Source organism: Colletotrichum orchidophilum, assembly GCF_001831195.1.
Source record: "Colletotrichum orchidophilum strain IMI 309357 chromosome Unknown Scaffold_148.1, whole genome shotgun sequence".
Lineage (NCBI taxonomy): Eukaryota > Fungi > Ascomycota > Sordariomycetes > Glomerellales > Glomerellaceae > Colletotrichum > Colletotrichum orchidophilum.
The window spans coordinates 42,627-63,324 of NW_019173104.1; the positions used below are offsets into that span (position 1 = coordinate 42,627).

General features: G+C 52.9%; 4 protein-coding genes across 4 annotated transcripts; 2 read left to right on the forward strand and 2 right to left on the reverse strand.

The window, feature by feature from the left end:
* Nucleotides 1-218: 218 nt before the first annotated feature.
* On the reverse strand, nt 219-2,696 carry CORC01_12282 (uncharacterized protein; the record flags this gene model as incomplete). The annotated part of the gene is made up of 4 exons (XM_022623903.1): nt 219-1,477; nt 1,534-2,113; nt 2,184-2,292; nt 2,371-2,696. 4 exons carry the CDS (start codon nt 2,694-2,696, stop codon nt 219-221), a joined length of 2,274 nt encoding a protein of 757 aa, XP_022469590.1.
* A 6,433-nt stretch (nt 2,697-9,129) lies between these two features.
* On the forward strand, nt 9,130-11,074 carry CORC01_12283 (WD repeat domain-containing protein; the record flags this gene model as incomplete). The annotated part of the gene is made up of 3 exons (XM_022623904.1): nt 9,130-9,470; nt 9,528-9,655; nt 9,708-11,074. 3 exons carry the CDS (start codon nt 9,130-9,132, stop codon nt 11,072-11,074), a joined length of 1,836 nt encoding a protein of 611 aa, XP_022469591.1.
* Nucleotides 11,075-11,892: 818 nt separating this feature from the next.
* CORC01_12284 (F-box protein) lies at nt 11,893-13,572 on the reverse strand (the record flags this gene model as incomplete). Its single annotated transcript, XM_022623905.1, has 1 exon — nt 11,893-13,572. One exon carries the CDS (start codon nt 13,570-13,572, stop codon nt 11,893-11,895), a length of 1,680 nt encoding a protein of 559 aa, XP_022469592.1.
* Nucleotides 13,573-15,660: 2,088 nt separating this feature from the next.
* CORC01_12285 (RecF/RecN/SMC N terminal domain-containing protein) lies at nt 15,661-19,671 on the forward strand (the record flags this gene model as incomplete). Its single annotated transcript, XM_022623906.1, has 5 exons — nt 15,661-15,691; nt 15,750-15,843; nt 15,904-18,865; nt 18,922-19,599; nt 19,654-19,671. 5 exons carry the CDS (start codon nt 15,661-15,663, stop codon nt 19,669-19,671), a joined length of 3,783 nt encoding a protein of 1,260 aa, XP_022469593.1.
* Nucleotides 19,672-20,698: the final 1,027 nt, after the last annotated feature.

The following is a 20,698-nucleotide window of genomic DNA, read 5'->3' on the forward strand; positions in this document are numbered from 1 at the left end:
ATGGATGACCTCAACTAAGCTATGATTTACCATCTGTCTCTCTATTTGACACAGTAGATAGGAAACGTTTCTGCGCCGTAGTAATCCAATATAGCAAGGCCAAAATAATGCACAGAATGCATGGTATCAAGTAAATCATCACCAACGCCACCTTCAGCAGAACACCGCCCGTTCCTGACAAATACTTGCAAAAAGTCAAACAACGTGACCAGTTATGACTAATCCTCCTCCAGCCTTACAGTGTATGCAGGGCGGGAGGGTCCTCCGTCGGGATCGTCGAAACCACCCGGGATGAGAGGCCGACGTTGGGCACTGACGGGCCCCCGGCTCAGCCGACTCGACTTGCTCGCGCGACTGGCACGGCTCGCGGGGCGATCGGAGACGTCAACATCAAAGTCGACGGGGGCGTCGACTTGGACCTCGTCGCGGGCGCGATTCATGGCGGCGAAGCTCGAGAGCGACATCTTGTCGTCGACCGAGGGGCGGTGTTGCCCTTGCAGCTGCTGTTGCTGGAGTTGTTGCGCGACGCCGGGGGCCCTCCGGAGGCGACCGTCGACAGGAGGCGCCTCCTTGCCTCGCTTCATGCCGGCATCTGACTCGTCGTCGACGAGAACGACCATCCAGACACCCACTGCGCAGTTGCTGCCCAGCAGGGGCGTGCAGTGGATCCAGCGGACTCTACCCTCGCTACTGGACTTGGAGAGCCAGCGGACCTTGGCGGTGACGCCATGACCGTCGGCGAAGGCCTGGGAGAGGCCTTCACGGACGCGGTTGGAGCCGCCTATCCGGTCCATGAAGTTGGACTGGAGGATTCCCGGAAGCCGGAGAGAAGGGGATGCGAAGAGAATGCGGAGGCTGGGATAGGGCCGGACCAGGAGGTAGTGTTCGTAAACGCCGGAGAGCTTGCCACTCGTCAGGAGCACGTCGAGGTTGGATTGATGGACGGAAGACGATTCGTCCTGGATCAGGATGCGCGGCTTTTGCCAGTTCGTCGACGATGCTGCCTGGGTTTCGTCCTGCGGCACGCGGTGCATATTTCCGCCGCGTCTACGTACAGTCTCGAGTTCGGTCATGTTCAACATCTCACTGAGCTCCTCAAACTCGTCTTTCTCTTCCTTGTTTTCGTGTCGTTGCTGGGTCTGGCCGTTGATGGTGCCGACTGCTTCTTTTTTGACGACTAGGTTCTGTAGTGCATCCAAACCTGAGCTTTCTTTGGCAAGGCCTGAGACGTCGACTTGGGCGCCGATGAAGTAGCGGACTGTACCGCGACTGTCGTAGAGCGGCGCTACCATGAGTAAGTTCATGAACGGGGAGCCATCTCTGCGATAGTTGAGGAAGGTTTCGTAGTGCTCCTTTCCGGCCAGAATCTTGTCACGGATACGTTTGACACTGAAGGGATTGGTCTTTGGACCTTGGAGGAAGCGGCAATTGCGGCCAATGACATAGTTCATGCCGTATTGGGTCGTACGGTGAAATTCTATAGGCGACGGTCAGGTGGTGTCTAATACACGCCCGCGAGGGAAAAATACATACCTTCAGAAGCAAAGACAATGGGGTTGTCGTGTCTCGAGGGATCTGTCAGGCAGAACACTTCTGCCAAACCCTCTGACATTTCCCTTAGCTGAACCGGGAGGGTGCCAGTGACACGTCTCTTGATAGATACGCTGACGGTCTGGATCCATATGTGAGTGATGTAGGCGGGAAGATCTTGTTGAACAAGCACGTCGAAGGCAGCTTCTGCCTTCTTTTGCAGAGAGCTGTTGATCGTGCTCTCGGTATTTTCCATTGAGAAATCGTGTTCCGGTAGAGAGTCCAGGCCGCCTGCGATGGCGTTTGCGTACGCAATGGCTCGAAGTGCTTTCAAGCAGTCCAAGTAGTACGTGAACAGGGGTAACGAGTTGGGTCGAGCATAGTGAAGGAAGTCTGTGAACCTCTGGAGGAGTATGTAATCATCAAAAATGGCCTGCAAATGGTCCCTCGAGAACAGGAGCTCGGAGCGGGTCTCCAGCGAGTATTGTCCATTATCGCCGTGAGATGGTATTACAAGATCAAACGAGCCGGGCTCGACTTCCTCCTCTGCCAAGGGTTCAAGAATTTCGTCATCACCGGCGCCCTTGGTTTGGAGAGGTGGGAGTGAGGTGTTGTTCGTCTGATATGAGGAAGATGTTGAGTTGGCCCTGGACCTTGAGGACCGCGTTCTTGGGCTCCTTGGTGGACTCGAAGACATTTGCCGCTGCTGCTTGTGGAGGGGCTCCGGAGATTTCACCCTGCTTCTTTCCCTCGGGGGAATTTCTGGAGAATGGACCGCACTTCAGTGAGTAGTTAGCCGTCATTGTCTCGAAGGCATACAGCCGATACGTCTCTACATACCTTCTATCTTGCCTGTTGGTTATGGCATTGGGGTTGATGGGCCCATGTCCGTGATGTGTGGTCCAATTCCTTTCCTCATCATCCTCCCAAGCCTCTTTGAACCTCGACGGGTTCAAGGGGCGGTCTTGGGGCATCTTATTGACTGGACGCTTCAGGGGGATGTCTGGAATGTCGGCGCCTCCTTCGTCGAAGTCTAATACTCTTTGCTTCTGGCTTTGCAGAGATGTGACACTGAGAGAGCTGTAGCCGTTCATTTGAGGTTGCGTGAGTTCACCGTGCCTGTGTCGGCGGTGATCTGTGTTGTGAGCAGCAGCGACCTGAGCCATGTGCTTCTTCCGCCGGAATAGTGCTAGTACGGAACGTGGTCTAGGATGAGCGCGGGTCGGGGTTGGATTTGGAAAATAGAACATGGCCGGGCGTTGGGAACGGAGAAGGATTTATATTGGCCTTGGGCGGAGGCTGATCGTGGGAAGAGGATGGGTATCAAATGTCAAAGGAAGATAGCCGGGGGGGCGCCCCGGCCATTGGCATCCACAACGTCATTCAGCCAGCGGCAGCACGACGCCATGTAGAACAGCGGGGAGATGATCATAGGAGAGGGGCTCGGCGAACAAAGATCGACGGCCGCCGATACTAAATTATTAACGGGCGAGGCGGAAGAAGCGCAAGCGGCATACCAGGCACACACATTTGCCCTGTGGATAATTAGAGCCAACATACTTTGTCAGGTACCCGTGAACCAGCGTTCTGTCCCCCCCCCCCAAGGCTGGGGCCAGCAAGGCGCCGACATTGGGTCATTGGCGGCAATCAAACAAGGATGGCAGAGAACCCACAGCGTTGCGTTGCAGTAGTCCCGTGAGAAGAGGTTTCCACGATGTGTGAGGCATGGGATCATGCCATTCGACGGCCGAGCGGAGAACAATCGCCCGCTAGCAGAGCTGAGTATAGCTCCAGGCCGCGCAAAGAGATTTCTAAAGGCTGAAGAGGCCAGAGCCTGGACGCCGGTCAGCCTTTGTTGTCTTCCTGGCAGGATCCAGACTTTGCTGACGGGCTGGGGTTAGTCTCATGGCTCGTCTGAGCCACGGATGCTGCACGGCCTCTAGGGCGTTTGGTTCGGGTGAATAAGCCATCGTCATCCATGCCCATCGCTTCTCGTCAACGGTTCGGCGATGCCAGGGATATCCTGATACGTCTAGGGAGGGCTAAGGGGAGGCGACATGAATGCTTCGATCAATTCTGGCACCTATGAAGTGTTTCGCGCGCTTTGCACTGTTAATACCAATGAGAACTTCAAGACTGGTATTAGCCATGCTGAGTATGAGTATGATAGACGAAGATATCCAGCCAGGAGACAGACGGGCGTGACGGGCTTCGACGGGGAAGCACAACCAGCTTCCTAGCATCAAGTTAGTTCCGGTAGGTAGTCGGGTAGCCAGCGTGCATACTATGCAATATGGTTATCTTAAATTTGGGCCCGTCTCGTAGCATTGTACCTGTACACACATACAAACATTCTCTGCCTGTCATGTTCCCTTCTCCCTCCTCTCCTGTGCTATCGCACCGACTCGGAGAGCGGAAGTGGACGAAGCTGAGGTATCCGTACCTCTTACTGGGAAATACTGGTGTGGCCTCCAGGGCCTAGTCGCGATAGTATGTGTGCCACGATGCCCACCGCAACGGCGATGGTCATGAAAAAAGGCAACCAAAAGAAGAGCAACACTGTCCGTGCTTGAGACGGGGATGTTGGATTGAGATTTCTTCAGCGAACCGTGGGTAGGTAGTTGCAGACTCGGACTCTCTTGGCTTCTCCAGTGTCCCGGCGGCCAGCAGGGATAGGTCAAGGGCCCCATGGAGCCCACGCCTCGAGACTTGGACCAATTTGGCATCGGCCCCACTGCGGTCCAGGTCCCGGACCTCGTACAATGTCCTAATCGGGCAAAAGGACCTGGTGAGGGCCATTTTGATAGACGAGGTCATAGACGAGCTAATAACATTTGGGACCATCTCCTATGTAGTTTGTAGTAATCAACCTTCGCGTCATATCGCTCGCTCCAATGGTTGCCAATTGGGACCAATACCATGAGCAAGCATGGCACAGCTTACACGTGTAGAAGAGCCTGACTGCAACCTTTGATGCCCGTGCTTTTTCGATCTCCGGAGCTGCGATCTGAAGCCTGAATCGGCGGTCGGACAATACCAGTCTCCAAGACGAGCTGCTGAGAATGTCTAACCTCCATGACTTGAGTCGTAAGTTTGTAATGCCGGTATTGCGATCTCTCGGTGATCGCCAATATCAATAGATGCACTGTCTCCCTGATATTGCACCGGGATTTGGCCCGTCATTATCAATCACTGCTGTCCGGGATGGTTACCCACCTGTCACTGTGCTGCTGACGTTTCGGTGTGACGATTCTTGACTCTTCGATAACGCTATCACTTCTCGCATCGGTAATCGATTCCCAACCTAACAAATCATAACTTGCCTCTGTCATTTTTAGGAACACTCAGCGGAATGGACAACCTAGGTCCCGAAGTAAGACACTCACGCGGCAACGCGGAACAAAGCCCACGTTGCCGGCGGCATGGCACCAGAACGGACCAGCTGCCGAAGCTTGGGTGGAGACAAAGGTCGTGCTGGAAGGACTTTTTCTTAGTCCTAGTGCCACTGTCAACGTCCCACCAAAATCCGTCCGGAACCAAATGTTGCCGGCCTGTGGCCTCGCGAATCTTGGAAGCCTACATACAAACTATTAGCGTGGAGTGGCAGGTGTAGCTTGGCGACATGGCAGTCAGGGATGACGCTGTCTGTCACTGTCAGCGCAAGTGCACAACGAAAGTGCGAGCGGAATCTGTTTTAGCGCCACATGGACGAGGATCACACTTAATAGCTTGGTGCGTGCAGTGGCCAAAGCGCGGTCGATTTCTTGGGCCACACTGCAAGAATATCGGAACTGTCTAGCTTCCCTGTGAGCCTATGCCGGGATAGCTTTGTAACTGTAGACAAGATGAGAGCCGTTGGTCCAAGAGCCTCAAGCGAACTCTATCTGTACTTATCTCGGATTTGGCTCTGGCAGCTCGTGTAAGCGGGGACAGCTGGTTTTCGCCGGGGGTCGGCCTTGCCTCCCAAAGAGACGTGATCCATTTTGACAGTATTTGGAGTGGTGGAAAGGATAACTTGGCACTTGTAGGGATGGTCATAGTTCCTCGTGTCAAATACCTGGCAACTTGAGCTATCTAGGTATAATTTTTGTCTAAGTTTTCTCATCAACTATAGATGAAGCTATTGAGGCTAACTGTGAACCTGGATGAGGAAGGGGTTTAATCATAAACCCTGATATCTCGACGTTTATTTTGAAAAAGTATTAAATAATAATTAATAGATATTATAAGCATGTTATACATGGATATGCAATACTGAGTATTTGGCCCTTATGAGGGGGCGCAGAGATCGGTCCCAGGAATGGTACCATGCACCTGGCAGTACCGGGCCGTCTCTGATTCAGCTCCTCTGCAGGGGAGTGAGGGGCGAGTCCACGAGGCGAAGGTGCGTCGTGTGCACTGCTGAGAGCCAAGCAGCGCACGCTTTGATGCTGGGTTTCTAGAGTGTTGTGCATGGAGGGTTTGGACGACGACTTGAAGTAGATGGATCAGCTCAAGGTTCTTTCAATGGGGACAGGAAAGGTCAGGATTTGGAGCTGCTAAGGTACCTCTCATGTTCATTGTCTTACATAAGACCCATGGATACCTGAGGGGAATCTTGGTACACGTGACACAAGGTGCTAGGTAGGCATGTGCCAGGCTACCCTGTTTGCCTACCTAAGGTAAGACAGACATTGGTGAAACTGTGACGTACTGTGCATCTTGGCTTAATATGCAGTATATACACTGTACAATCTCTATGGTGGACGAACGATGAACCTCCTTTTGGAAGCGCTCGAGAGCCCTTAACGCGAACGAACGCGTCGCATCGCGTAGCTACCTGCTTGCCCGCCATTGTTTACTTACCGCCATCTAGTCAGCGTTGAATGACGTAAGGTAGGGAACCTTAGCTCGAGGGGCATTTGAGCGCCGGGCCCAAGAGACAGAGTCAATCATCAATGAAACTCGCGTCCACTGGATCTTATTAGTTGCTCATCACATTAGGAGTACACAGTTGGTGTGAATCCTGCTGTTGTCTTCTGGTGGATAGTTGACGGTTAGCGTTATTGTTTACCAAATTCCGTCGGTTGGCTCTACAACACCGCGGGGGGGCTGGTGAGAAAATTGATGGGTTCTCGGTAGGCACGCGGTGTAAAGATTACATCGCCCCTTTCAGATTTCCGCTGCAAGAATAATAAGGTACTATAACTGACCGCTAGCGGTTTTAATCATCAAAAAGCTTAGTATAGAATTCCAGACTTGTAAGGCATATATTCGTCTTTTTTTCTAAGAAAAAGGAGTTATTTAGGAATAATACAGTGGGAGTTACGGACAATACGCGATTTGCTAAGGGCGCGGTAGGTATCCATCCGTAAGGGAACCTAAGGCACCTTAAGGTCTACAATGTAGCAGCGGCCCACCCAAAACAAAGCACCCAGCACGTGTCGACTGGCTGCGGGTTACCGAATGAAGGTGCTACCTAGGTACGTTAAGGTAAGGTGCCCCAATGGTCCGAATCTTGCCCAGGGAGACTTGACCAAAAAAACACAAAACAAAAACAATACTTTCCCCCCAGCCCCCTTTTCCGCGCAAGGGAGGCTGAAAACGAGCCTGCTGGAATGCGACGCGGCCTTTGACGAGACGGGCGACGCGAAATGGACTCCTATTGTTTAGGGAAGCGCGATGCGGATGGGGAAAGCGTGAAGAAATACACAAACATACAAAACTCACGCCAATTTTCGTTTACGTGCTGTTTCATCGCGACAACCATCCCATCCCATCCGTGCCTTGCATAGCTTCTTTTGGCTCTGAGAGTGTGAGTGTTTCCCGTCTCGATCAGCCCTTGTGCCAAAGCCTAATGCAGTCTCATTAAGGTACCTAAGCATGGGCTGGGCTGGCTGCATTTTGAATCCTGATAAGCACGTAAGATGAGGGGGGGGTTTCTTTAACCAGGGAACCCAATATTGTAGACGATTTGTCTCCTTGAAGGAGCAATCGTTGCATCTTTATCCGGTGGAAAGCGTTAACACTATGGTCCAGTTTATATTGGCTGTCTATCAACAGGTGATGAACTGGTGTAGATAAGTGCCTCTTTAGGTAGAGGGAAAAAACCTTGTTCCAAGGTCCTAGAAGCGTACCTTAAGGTACACCAGACGCTGAGAGTCGAGACAACATGATGTTGTGATGGCGATTTGTTGTGCTGAGATCTAGGTATGCCTAATAAATTTGGAATGATGCGCAAGCCAGCGATCAAGCAACTACCTGCCGAGTAGTATAGTACCCTATTACGTACTTGGTTTAAAATTCAGCGACCAAAGCAAAGGTTAAGCTACCTTCATTTGTTTGTCCTGCCTCATGTTGCACCGCTGTTGCAGGTTAGTCTAGGCGCAAGGAATACATAGGGGACACAAGGTTGATGAGAAGAGCAAAGAAACAGCAACACCAGCATTGGGTCGCGTTGGCCCTTGAATGACATGCACTTTTGGCGACGGGCTGTTTGTTGTTGTTCGCTCTCACGGCCTCCCCCTTGGGTTGTCGGTCAATGTTATGGTCCCCTCCATCTTCCCCCCCTGCCATGCGGGACGTCGGGACCTAGTGTACTAACGCCAAACGCCCTTTCTTTCCCTCACAGTCGCGTCCAACGTGCACAACGTGCGTGTTGCGTGCCTACCTTGCATTGTACCTTACCTACTAACTTACCCAGACGGCGGCCGAAGGACCACCGCTGTTGTCTTGTTGCTCTGCCGTCGACGCTAAAGCCCTAAAGCGATTAGCGTCCATCCCTCAGCCGCGACTCACCCAGTTCAACCTCCTCTGCGCGCCCTTGGCTTCCTTCCTGAGCCCGCCCCGACAACAACCCGTCTCCCCTGGCATGCTTTCCTGAGTGAGGTTGGGTGGTCAAGCGTATTGGACGGTTACACCTTACCTTACTGGCCGCTGGACTACGATTAGAACCACCACCAGCTCGTCACCCTGAGGTACCTTACCTCGCCTTACCTCCCTACCTTCCAGGTTACCTTACCTACCCGCCCGACCACTCATCACCGCAACCCGTTTCGCCGCTGGCTCTTGCCGCTTCCTGCGACCCCAGCCTGCATCCTGTGGCCTCAGACATCTCGAATCTGCTCACAATCCAACGTCCTACAGCCTCCCTGCACCCGTTGACGTCCATTTTGCTGTATTCTCTGTTTACTCTCTCCCCGGCTTATTATTCTTTCGACCAGTTTTGCGCCTTAATTTCCAGCATCTTGGTGACGACGCCCGAGTTTTGCGACTGTTCATCGGAGAAGCATGCGAAGGATAACAATTTGAACACCACCGTCAGGGATAGGGTGGTGATTCGTTTGCCTTGCCGACCGACTGGAACGAGTTGCCGGACATTCGAGCAACGATTTTTATTCCTGAAAGCCGCGAGCGCATCTCGTCAATAGCTTTCGTCGCCTCGATTTCCCGACTGCGACAACACCACTCTCTCAGGCCCGCACTGGTGTCGGTGCTTGGTGTGCTTCGTCATTCCCCGCCACTTCTCCCGACGACGCTCGTCCCAGCTGCCTTCGTTAATTCAGCCTCTTCGCGAGACATTCACGAACTACTCCCGTTGCTTGTTGCAGACCCGTCGAAATGACTCTTCCGGCCGATTCTTTAGCAGCCCTCGGTGCGTCTGGTTCCATCAAGAGACCAGTGACCGACGCGAGCGATTCCGCAACTGCCACACCCACTCGCCTCGCAACACCTCCCCCTCCCTCCGACAGAGGTCTCCTAGAGAATCGTCAATATTTGGAGAATGCAAACCAGCGCAATGTTCAACACAGCAGGAGACCTAGTGAATCAGCTCGCTCCAGTGCTTTCGACCCCGACGCCGTCGACAGTGCTTTGCTCCGAGAGATGCACCACCGATCACAGAGGGAAAGCACCCCTGGTGCCAGCCCACACCGGAAACGCCAGAGGATCAATGGTGATAGGTGCGCGTGCAATGCCATATTGACTACCAAGGATCATTTGCTAAGCCTTCTTGTCAGGTTTATTCCGACGCGAACTGGCCAGGACCTCCAAGCCAGTTTCAGCTTGCTCCACGAAGACGGCTCTCCAGCGACACCTTCCAAGCAGAAGAAGCGTACTCCACATGGAGAACTACACTTTCAAAAGAGTGAGCCATATACGCCCCTGTGCATGCGGAAGATGAACCTGACCGTCCTTAGCTGAGGAAGCAAACCGAACTTTTTCGACCCTACTCCGCGCAGAGCTCTTTGAAGGCTCAATACCCCAGGCAACGCCGCCAACTATGTCCCCGGAGCATACTTTATCCACTGCATCACACTCGGCCAATATTCGAGATTCCACGAGGTCTCGGACGCCCCCGAACAACGCTTCTACCAACTCACTTCCATCCTCTCTGACGCCATCGACTCCTAACAAGAATCTATTCTCCTATATGTCACCGCGAAACCTGAGCAATGCAGGTCATCTGACACCGTCAAGGACTCCACAGAGTCGGCATGGCCCAAACCTGGACACTCGTTCCGAGATCTACAGCCTCTCGCCAGTTCGTTTCAACAGTCAGCAGATGCTGCTGAGTCCGAGAAGGCAACCTAGGGCAGTCAGCAAAGTGCCTTACAAAGTTCTCGATGCGCCTGACTTGGCAGATGATTTCTACCTCAACCTGGTAGACTGGGGCAGCGCTAATGTGCTGGGAGTTGGACTTGGGTCTAGTGTTTACATGTGGAATGCTCAGACAAGTCGCGTCAACAAGCTGTGTACGCTCGAGGACGACACGGTAACAAGCGTGTCATGGATTCAGAAGGGAACACACATCGCTATCGGGACCGGCAAGGGCCTCGTTCAAATCTGGGACGCCGAAAAGACGAGGCGACTACGAACCATGACGGGCCACACGGCACGAGTGGGTTCCTTGGCATGGAACACCCACATCTTAACATCTGGTTCTCGCGACCGCCTGATCTACCACCGCGACGTGCGGGCCCCCGATCAGTGGCTCAGGAAGCTCGTCGGCCACAAACAAGAGGTTTGTGGTCTTAAATGGAATTGTGAAGATGGCCAGCTTGCTAGCGGTGGCAACGACAACAAGCTTATGGTATGGGACAAACTTTCGGAGACACCGTTGTGGAAGTTTTCAGACCACACTGCTGCCGTTAAGGCCATTGCATGGTCACCGCATCAACGGGGACTGCTGGCTTCAGGTGGTGGTACGGCCGATCGCCGCATTATTTTCCACGACACTGTCCGCGGGTCAGTTATCAACGAGATCGACACCGGCAGCCAGGTCTGCAACATTGCCTGGTCCAAGAACTCCAATGAGATCGTCTCGACACATGGTTATAGCCAGAACCAGATTGTTGTGTGGAAGTACCCCTCGATGACACAGGTTGTCAGTCTCACTGGCCATACATATCGTGTGCTGTATCTGGCTATGAGCCCGGACGGCAGAACAGTTGTAACTGGTGCAGGGGATGAGACCCTCCGGTTCTGGAACGCATTTGGACGACGGCCAGGGGCTAGAGAGGATAGCGACGGAGGGCGACTATCCGACTGGGGTGTCATCCGTTAAGAATCTGGAGCGGTAGTCTCCACAAACGACATTGTACCATAATCTCCCTTTTCATCTGGCTCGAGGGGAGGTTATAACGGCTTCAGAAAGGAATGGTGGCAAGCGGGGATATGGAGCGAGCACTCGAATTCTGTTTCTTGGGAAATGTTGATGGGCAAGAGGAAACGTAAATACCCAGCTACCGGCTGCATCATGTGCATGGAATGGGCGTCATACAGTTTGGGGGTGGGGGCTTACAGGACATTGTTGTTGTTTTTCGGGTTTTTGTGTTTTTGGCGACGTGATTTAACAAGCCTTCTTATTATCTGGCTTTACAGCGGGTGGCTCATGGGAGGAAACGGCCAAAGGATAACACAGCTCAGCTCAAACGGCTTGAGAAGATGGGACCAGGGGAAGGTTGGGGTTTTGCTCTACGAAAAGGAGATGCCGAACTCTTCTTTATTAATAGGCCCAAGCGCTCAAATAGTATCTATCACAGTATTGGCCGAAGGGATATGTGGTATGGGCTATAAACCACTCCTCCGGCCAAGCGTCAGTGGACATGACAAATCTTGCTCACATCATGCGAGCACACGAGCCAATGGTCCAGCCAAAGTGTTTAAGGTCGATTGAAGTGATCAAGTAGTGAAACAACACAAGGTCACAAGTATTCAATGGATATCGATTTCATGACACCAAAGAAGCAGATCACGTACTCCTCCCTTACAGTGACATGATGATCGTTTTTCGCTTGGAAAATAAATAAATAAAGGTCATTACGGGTAGCTCTCAGGAAGTCCCCTTGCCAAAGTAACACTCACGATGCCTCCTTCCTTGATTCAATGAGAGCCTGCCTTCCTCTCTTTGGCAACATCTCTAGCACCCCCATCAATCCCACTGGCCACCCCCTGAGCCGAAAGCTCTTCGCTCAGCAGCGATATCCGGTCAGATTGCGCCCCGGCTTTTATGCTCTCTTCCACCAGCGTGTTCTCTTGCTTGAAGACAGAGTTGAGATTGCCACCTGCTGCGTCCTGGCTGTTCGTGAGGTGCAGCTCGCTCGGCGCGGATCCCTCGGGGTTTGGCGTCATCAGGGGCGACTGGCCGCTCATCTCGGGTGTGTTCTGCCACTGCTTGACCTCAGCCCTCAGCGCCTCGAGCTCCTTCTGGAAGCGCGTTCCAAAGACGTCGATGTAGTAAGTTGCTCCGTTGTACACGCTCCAGGTGAAGACAACCGAGAGGAAAGCCGCTGACGCATATTTGCTCATGAACCAGAGAGGGCAAGGAAGCATGGTAAATACCGCGTACGAATATTGGATCAACATGAAAGCTGATTCTTGCAGAGCTTCTGGTAAGGAAAGAACGATCTTGCCGATCCAAGTCTTCGAGTATGACTTGCGCAGCCAAGTAAACGATGTTGGCCGCCCGGCAGCAATCTTGTCACGCCGACGAACAGTAATGAAGAAGTAGTAGGACAGCTGCCAGATAGCATAGGGAACGGAGCTCCAAGCGAGCATAGAGATGATGTTTCCGTAACCTCTAGGCGAGCCAGCAGGTGAGTGCTGTAGAGCCCATATGGCAGGCAGACGATTAGCTTGGAGCTCCGCAGGCCACAGGTGGACTATGCAATGAAGCGTTGCGCAAGGCATGATGTGAATGAATAATGAAGTGACTTTGTCGAAACTGTGGAAGACGAGCGAGTTTCTCCACATGATGATTGCAACAGCGTTGTTGCCAAATGCAAGGCAGTAGGTAGCTAGGAAAAGTCGTTTCGAGCCGGGGAAGATCCAGATGCTGAGAACTAAGAGCAAGTTGACGAAGTAGCAGAGATCGGCGAGGAAGTAGTGGTAACCTCGGCGATGGTAGGTGAAAGATCGAATGGGCATGAAGTACAGCACTTGGACCGTGTACCACAAGTGGAAATACTCAGGCCACCCGCCCATGAGAAGGCCGCTGACGAAGATGTTCATGACGCCAAAGATGAACGACACCTTTTCGCGTAGCGTCACCACCCTAGTGTCGTTCCATTGCTTCCCCAGCTTGTCGACGCTGGTGCGCATCCGCTTCCTATATCTCTCTAGTTGCTCGTCGGCGGTAGGAACGCGTCGACGCCACTCGTCCACCATCCGCTCCCGGGCGTGCTGGCTTTTGTTCTTAAATGCATCCCTAGATTTGCGGACTTTCTGCGTCTGAGCAGAGAAGCCCTTTTGCAGCTTCTCGAGCTGCTGCGGGAGAGCAAAGTTGTCTAGGAGATCGAGAACAGAGATGCGATCGAGGGGCGGGAAGACGTCCCAGTCTTCTTGATAGGAACTGCTGCCGGAGAAGGACGGGTGTCTCGACAGCTTGGGGCTTCCCGAGTTGACGGGGCCGAGGGTCGGGGTATGGAGGCCATCGTGGTCTGGGGGAGAGCCGCTTGGGGCGGATTGGGTGTCGGTCGGGTCGGGAGTAAAGGCGGCCTCGCTATCTGTTTGAGCATCGTCGCCCTTAGCGCTGGGTAAATCCGATGGTCTTGATTCGTCCATGTTGTACAAATATCTAGGACAGAGTAGATGAAGCCTCGAGGCTTGGTCGTCTTGGCTTTCTGTGAGGGGTCTGCGATATCGTTGAGCCAGATATTAGCTTTTGTTTGGTCAAGATCGAGAGGAGAGCGCTTGCGAAAATGTAATGCGATGGATCACAAAGGCACAAGGAAGGGCCTACCTTTTGAGGAATTCACTGAGGTCAAGCCATGAATTTCAGGATAACCTAGACTTGGACCAGGTGCGTAGGGAATATGCCTGTTAGACGCAGCTTACTCGCTAAGGCAGATACAGGAACGGGTCTGGCGTTGATGGATGGATATACACATAAGTGTTGTTTGTGGGCGAGAGAGGTCACGAAATGGCGCTGCACTCCTCTAGTAAGTTGTCGATGGTGTCAAGCTGCACGGTAGGCAACTTAGTTTGGGCGGCAACGTGACCCGGACTTGGGGGGGGGGGGGGGGGGGGGGGGGGGGGGGTGCGGGTGCGCGGGGGGGCGGGGTGGGGGGGAGGGTTCGTTAGACGCGTGGTGTGGTGTTGTGGGTGTGGGGGAGGGTGGTTGGTGTGGTGGGGGGGGTGGTGTGAGGAGGCAAGCAAATGACAAGGCAGCGCGGGCGTCTGCGGTCGAGGAGGGTGGAAAAGAATAGGTCTGGCATACGTCTAGGATGCTGGCGATGACTTACACGTGTTGACTGATTGACCGCCACTGCCATTGTCGCAAGGCTTTGACTGGCTGCAGCTGCTGCATTTCTTGCCTGGCGACTGGGGAGCTGGACTAACATTACTAACAGGGGTCATTCCGTGATACGTCACAGGGCATGACAGCTCCGCCATTTGAAGGCTTATCGGGTGATCCGCATTGCTCCAGTGTCAACTACGGGCTGGCTGGCACCAGGCGATTTCATGCACTGGAGGATGACCTACCTTGATATCTGTCATGGCAGCAGTAAATGACCGGGAAGAAACCACGTATTGCAAGAGATACAAATTTGAGATATCTCTGACAGTCGAGATGCACTGAATCCATCGGCACTTCGAATGTTGTGCAAGTAAGGGCGGGAAAGCCAGCCTTTCTGGAGTCGAGATTGACAGGTCCTCGTAATTAATGTGCTGTGTGCGGACCTAAAGACGCGACGGGACTCCAGGGTACTAGGTTTTTGCTGTTGTCCGAGGCACTGAAGTGACTGCCTGTAAAGTGTGCAGGTGGTGCTGGCTGCTTCTCTGGTTGGATAGAACCATAAGTGGAGACCACTAATGGGGAATTTGGCTGCAGTTGACGTCTACCTGGTGGACACCTACGTGCCTCAAAGTGCCCTGCGCCTAAGGTATCCATACATTACGGATACTTCCACTCCATCTCTTCAAGGGTTCAATTCTCCAATTGCATATAACGTATAGCATTTGTTGAATACCGGTTTACGTAATTTTTGAGATAGGTATTGATAATCGTAAAGATCAAGGAGGGATCAAACACCCTGATCATCTGAGTTCACAGCAAAATCCCGATGACCTCTTCCACATTTGAGCTGTCTGCCTTGGGGAGATATGAAGGTAGGGGTTTCAGAGGTCGGTACCTAGGCAGTGTACGCAGTCATCGGGGTATCTGGAAAGGTCAATCCAGCCTGACATCACGTGAAATATGGAACTGCTCGATCCCGGCGTGGCTCGAGCTTCTGCGAGCGCGTATCGGGTCAGCCTCAGTGTGGCCAGTAATTATTTCCCAGTCGCGTCCATGCGCAACAGCAGCACTCAGACGCGCGTGGGGAAATCCAAGTCGAGTCAACCAACGTGATCTCGCTCTCGACTGACAAAATCTCACCCCTTCCGAGTGCTTCTTCGCGATGCGCCAGGCCATTTTGAGGCCCTCAACACTTGACTTCACTGCTACTGCTGCATAGAGTGGTGCCTGCCCTCACTTTGACCAAAATAGTGCCGCTTTCCAGGCCTTGGGCATCCGCCTCGACCTTTTTTCTTCCTTTCTTTCGCGCGCCCAGGCGCCTTGCGTTTGCGACGAGCCTCGACCCAAGCCCGCCACACCTGTACATCCAGTATCACCTGCTGTTGCGTGCCTAGCAACAACCCGTCTACAATATGGGTAAACTCATCCGCCTAGAGCTTTTCAGTATGCCCACGCCCCTCCCCGTTTATGCCGCTCTCGCGCTGACCATGCCACCTTATAGACTTCAAGTCCTACAAGGGCCATCATATACTCTTGTTCGGCGACTCCTACTTCACTTCCATCATTGGACCCAATGGATCCGGCAAGTCAAACTCGTAAGTCCGCCTAGCTCCTTGGGCTGCGTCGACTCTTAGTTAATGTGTAACTTCCGACAGTATGGACGCGATATCCTTCGTGCTTGGTATCAAGTCGTCGCACCTCCGATCAGCCCACCTAAAGGACCTCGTCTACCGTGGCCGCGTGCTGAAAACCTCTAAAATCAACGACGATGGCTCTGCCGAAGCGAATGGTGGAGCTAATGGTCACGCGAACGGCGACGGGGACGAATTGTCGCAAAAGGCCTCTAGGACTGACCCAAAGACTGCATGGGTGATGGCTGTCTATGAGGACGATGCAGGTGACGAGCAAAAGTGGAAGCGCTCCATCACGAATCAGGGATCTAGCGAGTACCGTATCAACGATCGTGTCGTGACAGCCCAGCAATACAACGAAGCCCTCGAATCCGAAAATATTCTGATCAAGGCTAGAAATTTTCTCGTCTTCCAAGGAGACGTCGAAGCCATCGCTGCGCAGTCACCGCAAGACCTCACGAGGCTGATTGAACAAATCTCCGGGAGTCTCGAGTACAAGGCCGAATACGAACGGTTGCAGACTGAAGCTGAGCAAGCTGCTGAGAATCAGAGCTTCCAGCTTCATCGAAGACGCGGAATCAACTCCGAGATCAAGCAGTATCAGGAACAGAAGAAGGAGGCAGACAACTTCCAGAAGAAGACGAACGAGAGGGATGAAGCCATCGTCAAGCATGCTCTGTGGAAGCTCTATCACTTTCAACGTGGCATGGATGAGTCTACTGAACAGATCCACGACCACCAACAGAACTTGCAGGAGTTCCAGCGCAACGTCGAATCGTTCAGACGGAAACTCGAAGCTGCTCAGAAAGAGCAACAAGCGGCGGCAAAGGAGGTCCATGGGGTAGAAAAGGCCATCAACGCCAAGAAGCGAGAGTTCGATGAGTTGGAGCACAGACTCATCCCCATTGACGCAAAGATTGAGGAAAAGACCCGCAACATCGAACAGGGTCGCTCACGAATGGAGCCGGTCCGTAAAGAGCGCGACAAGCAGGGCGACGTCATCAAGGAAGACGAGGGCCGGCTCAAGACAACCGAGAAAGCCCAGCAACATTTCGAGAAGCAGCTCAAAGAACGGATGAAGAAGTTGGGTAAGGAGCTCAGCGAAGACGACCGCAAAGAGTACAACACACTCCGTTCACAGGTTGTACAGAAGGTCGCTGGCAACCAAAGCAAACTCGACAATCTGATCCGTCAACAGAAGACCGACGAAGTCACCGTCAATACTCTCAAGGGTAAGGTGGACACTCTTTCGGCGGCCCTGGAGAAGTACGAGGGTGAATTGGAGACTCTCGGTGAGCGCAAGTCATCAACTGAAGGCAACATCAAAGCACTGTCTCAGGAGATCGACTCAAAAAAGAAGCAATACCATCAAATTCAGTCTGAGCGTGTTAGAACCAGCCAAAGACGCACAGAATTAGAAGAAAAGCTCGAGACCGTCGCCAAGCAATTGCGGGAGGCTGATGATGGACGCCGACAAAATGACAGAGAAGCTAGGATGAAGGAAATGGTGAACAACCTCAAGCGACTCTATCCCGGCGTCAAGGGCCGGATTGGCGACCTCTGCAAGCCCAAACAAAAGAAATTCGATGAGGCTGTTGGCATTGCACTAGGCCGAGACTTCGACTCTGTCATTGTCGACACGGAAAAGACTGGCCACGAATGTGTTCAATTTCTGAAAGACCAGCGCTTTCCGCCTATGACTTTTATTCCTCTAGACAACATTAAGGTCAACGCGGTGAACTCGGCTATTAAAGGTATTTCGGGAGCCCGGTTGACCATTGACACCATTGACTTTGATGCTGCCTACGAACGTGCTATGGCGTACGCCTGTGGTAGCTCTGTGGTGTGCGATAACGAGAAAATCGCGAAGATCATCTCATACGAGAAGCGCATCCCTGTCAAAACCGTCACTCTGGACGGCTTGGTCATTCACAAGACGGGCATGATGACTGGTGGCCGTGGTCCTGAGGCCAAGGGCGGAAAGAGACGTTTTGAGAACACCGACTTGGAGCCTCTGAAGAAGATGGCAGCCAAATACAAGGAGGAGATTGAGAAGCTGCCCAAGTCTGGCCGGCGCAGCGCTGCTGAGGAGTCTCTACAGATCGAGATACACGGCCTCGAGCCCCGTCTGGCGGCTGCCAAGGCCGAGTTGGCGCACTTGGAGAAGAACTACAATTCGAAGAAGAGGGAGAGAGACAACGAGGAAAGGCAACTCGACGAGCTTGAACCCAAGTACGAGGAGAAGACGGCAGAGCTCGAGGCAACCAAGCGAACGGTCAAAGAATTCTCAGACGCCATCGCACAGGTGGAGGACGAGGTCTTCTCCGGCTTTTGCAGGAGACTCGGCTTCAGCGACATCCGAGCTTATGAGACAGAACACCGCGATATGCAACGAGAGGCCGACGAAGAGCGCACCAAGTTTGAGGTGCAAAAGTCTAGGTTCCAGAGTCAACTCACCTTGGCCCGTGATATGCACAGCAACTTGGAGAAACGGCTTAAGAAGCTGCAAGAAACCCTCAAGGGAGCTGAGCGTGACCTACAGACTTATCAGCGGGAGAAGTCAGACATTGAGGATTCCAGTCACGAAATCTCTGACCAGCTCGACGCGCTTAGCGAGACGCTTGAGGAGTACCGTGGCAAGTTGGAAGAGAAGAGCCAAAAGGTTTCCCAGGCCAAGGCTGAAGTACACAAGCGAAGCAAGGAAATTGACGCCAGGCAAAAGGAAATCAACGCTCTTGAGACTGTGGTGCAGAAGAACAGTGCGGGCAAATTTGCGTTGCTCCGGCGATGTAAGCTTGACCAGATCCAGGTGCCGTTACTCGAGGGCTCCCTTGACAACTTGCCAAATGAGGACAATATGTTGCGACAAGACGCCGATGCCATGGACGTCGACGAGGAGGTGGATGACGAAGAGATGATGACGGCTGCTCTTGAGAACCACGGTATTGAGATTGACTACGATGGCTTGGACGAGGAGATGAAAACGGTAAGCGTGTCCCTTATAACCGGAGTCTGGTCATCTTTTGCTGACCGTCAATACAGTCTGACGACGCCAGTGTCGAGGAAAAGTTGCAGGATAAGATTGCATCTCTGGCCTCCGAACTCGAGAAGCTCAACCCCAACATGAGGGCGATTGAGAGGCTCGAGAGCGTAGAGTCGAGGCTGAAGAACACGGAGAAGGAATTCGAGGACTCCAGAGCGGCTCTTAAGGCGGCCCGCGATGCGTTCAACCACGTCAAGGCTCAGCGGTACGAACTGTTCAACAAGGCTTTCACACATATCCAGGAACAAATTTCGCACGTGTACAAGGATCTGACGCGATCAGAGGCTTATCCTCTTGGTGGCCAAGCGTACCTCGATATTGAGGAAGACACAGACACCCCCTACTTGTCTGGTATCAAGTATCACGCCATGCCGCCGCTGAAGCGATTCAGAGACATGGAACATCTTTCTGGGGGTGAAAAGACAATGGCCGCTCTTGCTCTATTGTTTGCGATTCACAGCTATCAGCCAAGTCCGTTTTTCGTGTTGGACGAGGTCGACGCTGCTCTAGATAACGCCAACGTCGACAAGATCAAGAAGTACATCCGCGAGCATGCTGGACCCGGCATGCAGTTCATTGTCATCAGTCTCAAGACCGGCTTGTTCCAAGACAGTGAGAGCTTGGTCGGCGTCTATCGCGATCAGGAAGTCAACAGCTCTAGAGCGCTTACTCTTGATGTAAGAAGTCCACCACGAGCGACTGTGAACTCATCACTAACTGGAATAATACAGCTTCGAAAGTATGTGTAAGGCAGGAGACGGTGAGAATCGCGCGGCACTTAAATTAAGGAGAGGATGAACCTGGTATATTTGGGCGAAGAGATGCAGGTTCTCTTATGCCTCCGGCGAGGGAGGTAGTAAGACGAGTCACGACACCAGCTCTTTGTTCTTGACTATTGGGTGGTTTTGATTTGGGGCAGGGGAGTGTAAGTCTGCTCTCTACGTTTGCTTCATATGCTTCATATGAGGTATCCAAGCTTACCCAGGCGGTCCAAGGGTACCTAGCGTTGCGGCCACGCTGCGAACCGACAGGGCCGTAACTGGAGTTTGGACTTTAACAAGGCCGGTGGAATGTTGAACTTCATGTCAATGGATGGTTTCTCTTACTCTAGCGTCTGTATTCTTGCTGTTTTAGCGGAAATCAAATGGTATACATTGCCATGTTGCACGTGACTTATTTACCCTGCCTTTGTGAGCAAATGACACAGAGCATATTTAGCACCGACTATCAAGTTTGTCTCAGTGATATTAGTCAATAGCTATTTTGGACAAACACGTCCTAATGGAGCTCGTAGATATTTTTTAGGTAGGTACTGTGCGGTGCCAGACAGCTCCTTCCCTAAGAGCCTTGTCGCTGAGGTGCCTGCCCTGTGCTCAATGTGGTTGCCTGCCCGCCCTGTGCTTGTGCTGGTGCTGGTGCTGGTGCTGGTGCTGGTGCCAAGTTCCCCCGGACTGAAGGTGCCGGGGTGGGGGGGTAGGGGGGCGTACGCACGGAGCACAAATACACTAGAAGAGGCCAAGAGCTTCCTGCGGCTGGGCCCGACTCAGAGCATCAGCAACTTTTCTCCGAAGACAAAGTGCGATCCGACTGCGCGGTTGTGAAAGACGGCGCAATTCCACCTCTTCATTCCGCGAGACAATGCCCTCAGGCTGCTGTCGTTGAAAAAACCAGCCTCGCGATCGGATCGCCGTAGAGACGGGCCTTCTTCCCGCTGGTGGCAGGCGCATGCGCAAGTGCAAGTCGCCGCTGCTGAAAGCCAAACCTACCATGGACTTC